The 11054-nt window shown below is 52.8% G+C and overlaps 1 protein-coding gene across 1 annotated transcript in view; it reads right to left on the bottom strand.

Annotated features, from left to right (window-relative positions):
• ZNF831 (zinc finger protein 831) overlaps positions 1 to 10851 on the bottom strand; it is a 59016-nt gene extending 48165 nt beyond the window's left edge. Inside the window, exons 1-2 of the mRNA XM_012656492.1 lie at positions 7375 to 10851; positions 6128 to 6267 (exon numbers count right to left, since the gene is read on the bottom strand). Coding sequence (XP_012511946.1) covers positions 6128 to 6267; positions 7375 to 10851 — 3617 coding nt within the window. The remainder of the gene's footprint in view (positions 1 to 6127; positions 6268 to 7374) is intronic.
• Positions 10852 to 11054: the final 203 nt, after the last annotated feature.

Raw genomic sequence — 11054 nt, 5'->3', positions numbered from 1 at the left:
ATTAAAAGTAGGAGTTAGAAATGAAAGATAGAGACGATCTAACATACATTATTTCAGTGTTTCAGAAAGAGAGGAGAGAGAACAGGATAGAGGCAACGTTTGAAGAATGATGGCTGTCAATTTTCTAGGGAGACGTCAGTCCACAAATCATAAAAGCCGGATGGATTCCTAGTGGAATAAATAAAAAGTAATGTATGCCTATATACATCAAAGTAAAACTGTGGAACGCCAAAGAATAAAAGAAGATCTTAAAGGTAGCCGGATATAAAAGACTTTCAAAAGACGGATGAGCAGGTGAATAGCTGACCTCGCCACACTATGAGGCCCCAGGACGGTGCAATGATAGCTCTGATGTGCTGAGAGAAAATCACTGTCAACCTAGAATTGTGTACCCAGCAAAAATAATTTTCAACAACCATGATGAAATAAATATATTTTCAGAGTAATAAAAACTGAGAGAATTCTCTTCTCTAAAGGGAATTCTAAAGACTATGCTTTAGGCAGAAGAAAATAATCCCAGAAGGAAGATGTAATAACATGCAGAAAAGAACAAAAAGATAAGATATGGGCAATTATGTGGTTACATATAAATAAATGGGCTTAAAAAGACATAATATACTCTGAAAAATATTTTCAGTACATGTAACAAGCAAAGAATATATACAAATCTAGGATATATACAGAATCCTATAAATTATATTCATCATTAAAGAATCTGATAACAACAAACATTAGTAAGCGTATGGGGGAAGGGTAAACTCTCACTCATGGCATGAAACACTCCACAGCAATTAAGATGAATGAATTTGACCTATATGTACTGACATGATGAGATCTTCAAAAACATAATATTGGCCTTAAAAATCAAACTAAGGAATGAAAAATTCAGTATGATATTTATATACATAACTTTAAAGACACAGCACAATATTATATATTATCAGTGGAGACATTGATTTGCAGTCAAGGTAGGAGCATGAATTGAAATGATTTGTGCCAAAAGCATAAAACTACATAATTATCATTTTAATTTAATTTTTAGTTTCTACATATTATAAATACAATATATAAGGTAATATTACATTAAGACAACTGAAGCGAAAATGGGAAAATGAATCAAGAAGTAGGAAAGAACACAAGAGTTAGATGATAGATAGATACACAGGTGGGTGGGTGCATGAACGGATAAATATCTACATACATAACAAATGTGGGTGGGTGGACGGATAGTGTGGTAGGCAGAATAAAGACAGACCCCTCCGCCTGAAAGATGTCCATGTCCAAATCCCCAGAACCTTTGAATATATTACCTTATAAGGGAAAAGGGAGTTTGAAGATGTGATTAAGGCTGCTGACCTCAAGATGGTGAGAGGACCCTGGACTAACCAGGTGAGCCCAATCTAATCACATCAGTGCTTAAAAATGAAAGAAGAGGCAGAAGATTGAGTCAGAGAGATGAGCCAGAAGAAGAAGGAGGAGAGATTTAAAGTGTCAGAAGGTCTTAGACAAGGTAGCATGAAGAAAAGAAAAAAACAGTAATAAATAAAGTGTGAGAAGGCTCAACCTAACCTCGCTGGTGTGGGAGACAGAGGGAGGGGAGCCGTGAGCTAAGGAACTGAATTCTGCCCATGGCCTGAATGTGCAGGAACCTGATTCTCCCCTGGAGCCTCCAAAAAGGAGTGCAGCCCTCGGCACTTTGATTTTAGTCCAGTGAGACCCATGCTGGACTTTTAACCTACAGAACTGTAAAGTAATAAATAAATTGGTGCCATTTAAAACAGCACACATGGGCGGGAGGGGGCGCAAGGGCAACATACATAACCTAAACATCTGTACCCCCATAATATGCTGAAATAAAAAAAAAAAAAAACAAAAAAACAGCACACAAAGTTTGGTGATTTGCTACAGCAGCAACAGAAAACTAATACAGACAGGCAGGCAAACAGATCTTACTTCAACATATAGAAGTTTTTCTGTCTGGTTATCTGCAAAGTAAAAATTTGTAAAACAGATCCTATGTTATAAATTGATCATAAATTACCATGTGAAAGATAGATGGATTTCGATATGCACAGTCCTTGTGAAGAGAAAAAACAAGTTCTATGTGTAGCCTCCTGAACAATAAATTTGAAGCATTTTTAGAATTAGGGGTCACCTCTCAGTATTTTCCGAACACTAGCACTCGGAATTGGGCACCAACTCTCTGTCTCTGAAGATTAGCCAGACGTGAAGGAGAATGGGAGAGGATATTTCTTTAAGAAGCTCTATCATCTAACCATGTGACTTCATCACCAGAAACTTAATTAAATTTGAGACTTCATGTGGATCAAGCAAACTTGTAGTCTCCTTTATTAAATCTTTGCAGGCCAAATGCTATCCAATCAGTGGCTTAATAAGAAATTTGTCTTTAAAGAGAACCCCTCCCCTATACACCCAGGAGCATATTCCCTTATAAAACACCGCCCCAGTCAAAGATGTGTCCCAGACATTAAAAGCGCAAGTCTTAGCAACTGCTAAAAACTTTCCTGTATGATGATGGGAGCTGATGATGGAAAACACTGAATCTGAAACTCAGAATCCTAATTCTACTAGCCAGGTTAGCCTAGGAAAGCCCTTTGTTGCAGATGCACCCTGGGGTGACCCCCATGAGTCACACCTTCCCTTAAGTGTGAGTAGAACCTGTAACTTCCTTCTAATAAAATATGGCAATGCTAAGGGTACTTTGCTGATGCAATTAAAGTCCCTAATCAAAAGGTAGATTATCCTAGGTGGGCCTTACCTAATCAGGTGAACCTTTTAGAAATGGGTTTTGAGGTCAGAGACTTGAGGCATCAGAGACACTGTCTCTGTTGTTAGCTTTTAAGAAGTAAGCTGCCATGAATTGCATGCCTCAGAAATGAATCCTGCCAACAGTCTGAGGGGTCTTGGGAGCAGATCCTTCCCCAGTTGAGCCTCCAGATGACAGTGCAGCCCAGCTGACACCTTGAAATCAGCCTGTGAGGCCTTAGCAGAGAATGCACCTAAACTATGCCCAGACTTCTCACCTGCAGAACCTCTGAGATAAGAAATGGGTGTTGTTTTATCCCACGATGTGGTAATTTGTTATATATCATAGAAAATGAATACACATTTAAGTTCTTTGAACTGTTCCCTTATCTATAAGATGGATAATAAAAATCTGTACCTCGGAGAACTCTTTTAAGGATCTGATGAGATCATAGACAAGAAATCACTCTTAAAATCTTGTCCAAATGGTAAACGGTGTTGAAAGAAAGACATTGGAATTGGTCCCACTTCAAGATAAGAAAACTGGGGCTTCCGTTCCCTTGAGGAGGCCCTGCTCCCATCCTGATGGGCATGGCCTGGACAGACCAGCCGTTCCTGTAAATTCAGGCCTTCGCTGGCAGGCCTGAGTGATTTTGTGCCTATGTGAGGGCTTTGACCCTCCCTGGAGCCAGCTGGCAGCCTGTGTGTCAGTGACAATCACTCTTACCCAGCTGAACTCAGAGGACATTCCTGCTGACCTCAAGGCCTCACTTTCCTGCTGGTGTCAGAGCTGCAAAGGCAACCTGCTTCAGAAACAGCAGCTTGTGGAGTGGGGCCCAGTGCCCCAGGTTTAGGTTCACTGTATGACCTTAGGCAAGCCCATCCTAAGATGGTCCCACTTTCCCATCTGGACAAGAAGTGCATTGGCCTGGATCTGTGATTCCATCTTCTAAGCACAAGAATAATAAGCAGCATTTATGGGGAGTCCTTACCATGTGCCCAGCATGTGCTAAGGGCTTCTCACGCCTGACCTCATGGAAGCTTCAGGATAACTCTCTGAGAGCCAACTCAGCTCTGCCCTAAATAGCTACGTGGCCTTAACTGATTTACTTCCATGTTCTGGGTCTTCATTTCCCAATCTGTAAAATGGGTATACTGGTGGTACACATCTGTATTAGTTCCTGTGCTGCGCAGCACAGCACCACTAACTCAGCAGCTTAAGGAAACAGCCATTTACCATCTCATGTCAGAGGTCAGACACCCAGGCTTGGCCTGACTGGCTGATTTGCCCAGCATGACAGGCTAAAATCAACAGCTGGCCAGGCTGGCTGTTGGAGGAACTCCTTTCCCTGCAGGTGTAGGAATGGAGTCCCTAATGCTGGCCTCATGGGTGAGGTTCTTTCATGAACTATGGCCCAAGAACTGCTAGTGGGTTTGCAAGGCATCCCAGAGAGACATCTCAAGGCCTGCTCGGGCTCCAGTCCGGGACCCTCAGCCTTGCTTGAGAAATTTTCCCCAACAGCCTCCATGTGTGGGTGCCTGGCACACAGCAGGCGCACAAGGAACGTTTGTCAAAGTCTTGGGAAGGTGAGAGCTGTTCGTGAGGCCCCGCCCTTCCTCTCCCCACGTTCTCAGGCTCCACAGGTGTCACTCGGATATAATTTGGTGCTTCCTCCTTGTTAGTGAGATGCTCAGGGGAGTAACAATCAAGTGCCAATGTCCCTGTGTTCAAAGAGTCCCAGGCAGCTACTCTTTGGTCTGGATGGCATGTATTCCCGCACTCCCCCTTCCTCTGAATGTTCCTTTGGGGGACCGTCCGTCCCCATTCCACCCAGTTGGGGTTAGGGCTGATGGCTTAGGCCTGGAAGCCCCTATTACACAGGCAGTGGGCCTTCTTTTGTTCGGGCTACTTTGAGTTGGGCTTCTGTCCCAAGGGTCCAGAATGATCCATGAAATAAAGCGTGTGCCAAAAAAATGATGGACATTGGGAAAGACAAGAAGTGGTTTGGGCAGCATGAAGCTCCACCCCTGCAAGCGTGCTCATGGGCCGGTGCCAGCAGATCACCTGCTTGTGCTAGAAATGCAGAGTCTCAGGCCCCACCCCAGACCTGCTGAATCTGACTGCAGGAAACTCCAGGCCACTAGAATGCCCAGTTCCAGCTGGGGAGTGACACTTGCTGGTTCAAATCTGGGTCCTTGGGGTGGCGGTCTGATCTATGTCAGTATCCTCGTGAGAACAACGGGGCTAATAACGCCATGGACGTCATGGAGTCCTTGTAGGATCTAACAAGACAATGCACGCAACAACACAGTGAGTACTGTGCCTGGCACGTAGCAAGCGCTTGGCGATGTCACTTCTGGATGTGCAGTCCCAGCAGACAGGGGGACGCAAGGGAAGAGGTCATCTCCAGCCACTAGGCTCTGAGCAGCTGCAAAGGAGGCTTAGGAATTTGTGTCACCTCTTGAAGGATATCTGGGCTTTGGATAAAATACCGACAGCAGGGAGGGAAGGCTACACCCATCCCAGGAGGGGGAGAATGTTGACAGCCTGAATGTGGGGGATGGATGCGCCAGAGACCTGGGTTCAGAGTGTGGCGTAGAGCCTGGGGTGAGGGCAAAGGCAGCACCAATTCACACTGAGTAGGAGGGAGGAGATTATGGGCAAATGAGAGCAAAAAGTTTCTAGGGGGCAGAAAGAGGCTGGGAGCTGGTTAAAGAATCTGCTTTTTAACTTACATGTAATGGGCAGCCTGAAGGGTTTGGAGCAAAGGAGCAAGACAGTCAAAGAACGACGTCATGAAAGAGTGGTATTAAAATCCATGTGTCCCCCCATTTGTTGTTGGTGGATACGTGCATGTGCACGTCGCAAAGAGAAGTCTGGAAAGGTGTACTCTTAAATGTTAACAGTGATTATCTCTAAGTGGCAAGGTGACTATGATGTTTTATTGTCTTCCCTTTGCTCATCTGTGTTGTCTAATTTTTCCGCAAAGGACATACATTACTTGCATAATTAAAAAAGCAATAAAAGCTGTAAATAATTAACATGTTCTCTCTTCAGGACTTAAATTGGATGGATGTGTTCTCGACCCAGTTATTTCAAATATTTGCTAGATTCCTGGCCTTAGAAAGGCTCCATTGAGAAACACATGGGCAGCAAGGCCGTGTGGGGCGGACTGACGGGAAACAGATTCAGTCCCTTCATCTGGAACTCCAGACCCTGGGAAACAGAACTCTTTCTCTGGAGCACAGAGGTGCCTTTCGAATCCCATGCTAAGCTCGTCTGGGGGGTTAGCCAAATTGTGACTTGCAGCTCCTGACCCTGTGCCCGAGTGGAAATGACAGAAGTGGCTTCACACCCTACCTTTTAGGGTTGATCCTTAGTTTTCTCTGCCTGCCGCTCCCACGAGGTGTCTTGGCCCTCTGAGGAGGCGGTCCTTTCTTCCGTTGTGGCTCAGATGCCGGGTCCTGGGACATCACTCCTGGGACTGTGGGGTGGGAGAGCTGAAAATACCAGGCATGTTGGCATCATGTTGCTCAAGGCCCTCACGATGGGGACAACCCAGAAGGGCTCTCTGTCCGCAGACAGGAAGTGTCTACAGAAATCAGGGGACGGCCCTGCTGCGTGGACAGACGGCCTGAGCCCCTGAGAGGCGCCCAGCAGGCACCTGCAGAGCGTCCCGGACAAATCCTTCTGAAACTCCTCTTGGGCGGGGTCTGCAGAGGGAGGCCTGGGAAACACCAGAGCCAGCTGCTTTTCCCTCCCACCAGGCCACCTCCCCACAAGGAGGACTACACTGGACCTGGGACCCCCATCTCAGACTCAACACATTCTGGATGAACCTGCCGCTCTGGGGATGCAGAAAGCACTGCCCCCACCTTCAAGCTCCACCCAGAGAAAGCAGAGCAGCCTGCAGGGCTCTGGACCCCAGGCCCGGGTCCTTGTCCGATAGGGTTAAATTAGAGCTGAGGCCCCAGGACCCCTCTCGGCAGCCCTGGCCCAGGCCGCCCCAGAGCAGGACTGAGCCCTGTTACTAAATCCAGTGCGCAGACTCACTGTGGGATGGAACTGCACACTTACCACCTAATCGCCCCGTGAGAACACCCTTGGGCATCGCTGCTCCCAGGAACCTCCGAAGTAGATTTGGGTGCACTCATAGGGATTATTTCTCCAGAGCCCCTGGTATAATGACTCTCTCCTTCTAAGGGTTTTTTGGTTTGTTCGTTTTGTTTTTGCCTGGAATCTATCTCTCAGTGAGAGTTTCTGTTTTATACTCTTTAGCTTACCCACAGAGTTCTCCTCCGTGGTGCAGTGCTTCCTTTTATTTTTTTGCCTCTGTTACCAGGAAGCTCAGTTAAATGTTATGGCTAGTTATGAACAATATCTCATGCAGAGTCTCAAGTACAATAATTCTTTCCTCGGAAATTTATTTTTTTCCAAGACTTTCTTTTGGTTTGCATTTTTGCCCTTTATTCTTTCCTGCCCTAAAGGTAGTAGCCCCAACCTTCCTCGGGAACCAGCACATGTTGCAGGGGACGGTTTCACACTTCCTCTCCTGCCCACCAAGCATCTCTGTCAGCCCCTGGGTCCTGGGCAAAGCTGGGCATTACCTTGGATATCTGAGCCGAACTTCCTTCTCTAGGCCTCGTCCGGGTCCCTCCTCCATTGCTCACGGGCAGGGCGGCAGGACCTTCATCCCGGAGGCCGCCACCAGGGAAGTGCAGGGCCGAGTACACGGATACCGCCTTCCCCTTCTGCTCCGCGGGCAGAGGGAGGCTGCGTCTCAAGCAACACCACGTGAGCCGGGGCTCGGCCTTCAGCGAGGGGAATGGGCTCTGGTCCCTGCAGGTCCTGGGGGTCCCTGAGTGGGAAGACAAGGCCAGCTCGGGCCAGCTGGGGGGCATGGCGTGGGGCTGAGGGAGGGTGGTGAGGAAGGAGCTGGGCTGGAGGGAACAGCAGGGATTGAGCCCTGCCAGAGGCCCTGATGGAGGGTCTTCCAGAGCGTTCCCAGGAGGCACCCCCAGCTCCCAGCTGGGTGCCCAGGGACTCGAGGCAGCCCCAGAGGGCCTGGCCATTGGGAAAGTGCTGCCCACGCAGAGGTGATGGATGGCATGTGTCTCACCCTCCCTGTCCTGAGCCGTGTGGGCCTCACACATGGGTGTGGATGGGGAGGAGGTGGTCTCCCTGGGGGCCCCTAGGGCTGGGCTGCAAGACAGGGGGGTCCCCAGGCCTGGTCCAACAAAGGATACCTCTTCCTTGGGCCACCCAGTCCCCATTCCCTGGGGAATGGGCAGTGAAGAGGGGGCCTCTGCCCGAGGTAACTTGAGCAGGTACTTGGGGAAGAAGGCATTGTCTGCTGCAGCAGCCAGGACGCCGGAAGCCTGAGGCTGGGCAAAGGGTGGGGCGTGACGCCCGTGGGCCAGGGCTGCAGGATGCCACATGGGCACCTGGTCCCTCAGCCCAGCTTGCTTCGGAGCAACAGAAGCAGCAGCAGAGGAGGCTCTAGAGGACTCCAGGGGCTCGCTTGTCCGCCCGGCACTCCCGTGCTCCCTGCCTGGAGCCTTCCTGGGGTCACTGCCCTGCTCCTGGGAGGCAGCCTGTGCAGGTCCCCCCGGGGTCTCTGCCCCCACAGGCTCCAGTCGCTCCGGGCTGCCCAGTGTCTCCACCTTCAGTTTCTTCCTCTCCAAGCGGAGCCGGTCCTCCCCAGGGCCACTGCTGGGCCGTATCAGGATGGTTTGGGCCCAGGGACAGGTCTCCGTCATGCCCCCACCACCTCGGGTGCCTCCTTCCAGCTTGGAGTCTGGCAAAACCAGTCTGCGAGCCTCTAGGTCACCCCCTTTAACGGGGGCAGATGCTGGCGGCAGCTGCTGCTCCAGTTCCCGCCTCCCATTTGAAGGGAACAGAGGGCTCTTGCTGTCCAAACAGGGGGTGTCTCTGTCACTGAGTGTAGGGGATGACACAGCCCTGTCCACCCTGGGCTGGTCACTGTCTCCTGCTCTGGCCACTGTCTCCCTGTGCTTAGGGGGCTCAGTCACCAGGGAGGCCTCTGGGACTCCAGGGCTTCCCCAAGGCTCTGGCCTGGCCCCTCTGGAGATATCCCCAGCGGCATTGCCCCCTGCTGCCTCTTCCCGGGGAGGAAGGTCCGGCTCTGTCCTACTGCCTGCTCTCACCTCCCTGGCTTTCTTGCCTCTGTGGGGGCTGCTTTTCATTTTCTGGTAGAGTCTCTTGAACGTCTCGTTCCCATACACTTGCCACTTCTCCTGGGAGAACAGCTTCAGCCTTCTCTGGCCGCATTTCTTGCCGTCCACTCTGCCCTTGCTGGTCGCCCCCTCCCCTGCGGCAGTTCTCTTTCCCTCCGGGTCCTCTGCAGGGCCCGGGGAGTCTCCAGGGGACGTCCACGGCAGGTCTTCCACGGCAGCCTGTCTGACCAGGGCCCGGGGGTGCCCGCTGGGGACGGCAGCCCAGGTCAGCCCCGAGTGGCAGCCCGGCCGGGCCGGGGTGAGTCTGGGGCTCAGGGGCTTCTGTGTCCTGGGGCAGGCGTCCTGAGGGCCCAGTGGTTCCCGCCACATCCTGGAGCCCTCGATGAAGGGCAGCGAGTTGCTCCTCGTGACGGGGATGCACTCCACGGTGGATTGCTGGGTGGGGACGGAGTGGAAGAAGAGGGGCCGCGACACGTCTGGGGGCGTCAAGGTGGAGCGCGCAGGGCCGAGCGCAGCCCTCCTGCGGCCCGGCTCGGGCGCGCGGATGTCGAAGTGGAAGGAGTCCTTGTAGGTGTAGGGCATGGGCAGGTCGATGCTGCCCTGCTTGGACAGGCCGGTCTTGCGGGGCCGCACGGTGTCCAGCTGGGCGTCGTCCACCACCGCCTGGTTGTGCGAGATGAGCCGGGCGATGCGCTCCTCCAGCCGCCTCTTCTCCAGCTCCAGGCCGGCCACCCGCGCGCCCCCCAGCCCCGGGCCCGGGCCCGCCTCGCCCTCGGACTCGGCGCTGTGCTCCGACAGGCTGTGCAGGGGGCTGGGGGGCGCCGGCGGCTGCTCCGCGCTGTCCGAGCGGGACAGGTAGCCCGAGTCGGTGCTTTCGCACTTCCGCAGCCGGCCCTCGGAGGCCTTGGCGTCCCAGGGCTTCTCCAACGTGGCCTGCTGCCGCTGCAGCCAGCTCGGCTTGCCGGCCGGCGGGGACCTCTGTTCCAGCAGCTTCCGCCAGGGCTGCGAGCCGGCCGGCGGGGGCCCGGGGTACGCCATATGGGCAGGGTCCCCAGGACCGTCTCTGTCGGCAGGTGTGGACCCTTGGCAGGGAACAGCGTCCGTCTTCGTACCTAGGTTCTTGGCAACAAGGGACACGTGGCCGCCTGCTGAAAGCGGTCCCTCTGACGCGCCCTCACCCAGCCTCTGGCTTCGGCTTTCCCGGCTGAGGTCTGCTCTGGAGGGCTCTCTGGCCTTGTCCCCCTCCTCCAGAAGGCTGCCCCCACCCGCCTCGGACTCTGAGGACAGCCGGGAGTTGTTGAGGTGTGTCTGGGTTCGCCTGTGCTTGTACAGGTTGCTCTGGGTCTTAAAGGCGATGCCGCACGTGGCGCACGGGAACGGCCTCTCGCCCGTGTGCGACCGGATGTGCTTCTCCAAGACGCTGGGCTTTAGGCAGTCCCGGCCACAGTGCGGGCACAGGTGCTTGCCGACATTCCGCACCTTGCCTGTGCTGCCCACCGTGGGCCCCAGGCCTGGCGAAAGGACAGGCAGAGTGCCCACGATGTTCATGGTCAGCGTTGGGGCTGCTGGCTTCCCCACCTGAGTAGGGCCAGGCCCTTCAGGCTGCAGCAGGGGGCTAAGGATGAAGGGCATGCTGCTTCCATCCAGGCTGCCAGTCACTAGGGGGGCCCGCGGCTGGAGGCCCCCAGGAGGCACAGTGTGGTACAGTGGGATGGGCAGGGCCTTCAGGAACACCGTGGGGGCCAGGCCCTGCTCTGGAGGCAGGATGACAGGGCCCAGGGCGAGGCGAGGCGAGGCCTGGCCACCTGGAGCCCCTGGGGGGCCAGGAGTGGGAGCTGGCTGGTCCCTGGCAGGAGGGGCAGGGCAGGTGGGTTCTGGAACCTCCATTCCACACCATCTGGGCAGTCCAGGATGCTGGGCAACCTGTGGGCAACAACCAAACTTTACTGTGGGTACCGCTCTTCTTCCTCATACATAAAGTCTTCCCTACCCACCATGGGCATTTCACCACCCCACTGAAGCCTGACTACAACCCCCCAGGAAAAGTACTCTTATCCCAAGTTAGAGAAGAGGAAACTGAGGCTCAGAGA

Source organism: Propithecus coquereli, unplaced genomic scaffold, assembly GCF_000956105.1.
Source record: "Propithecus coquereli isolate 6110/MARCELLA unplaced genomic scaffold, Pcoq_1.0 Scaffold503, whole genome shotgun sequence".
Lineage (NCBI taxonomy): Eukaryota > Metazoa > Chordata > Mammalia > Primates > Indriidae > Propithecus > Propithecus coquereli.
Note: the sequence above shows the minus strand (reverse complement) of the source record. Positions and strands in the feature narration are given on the sequence as shown.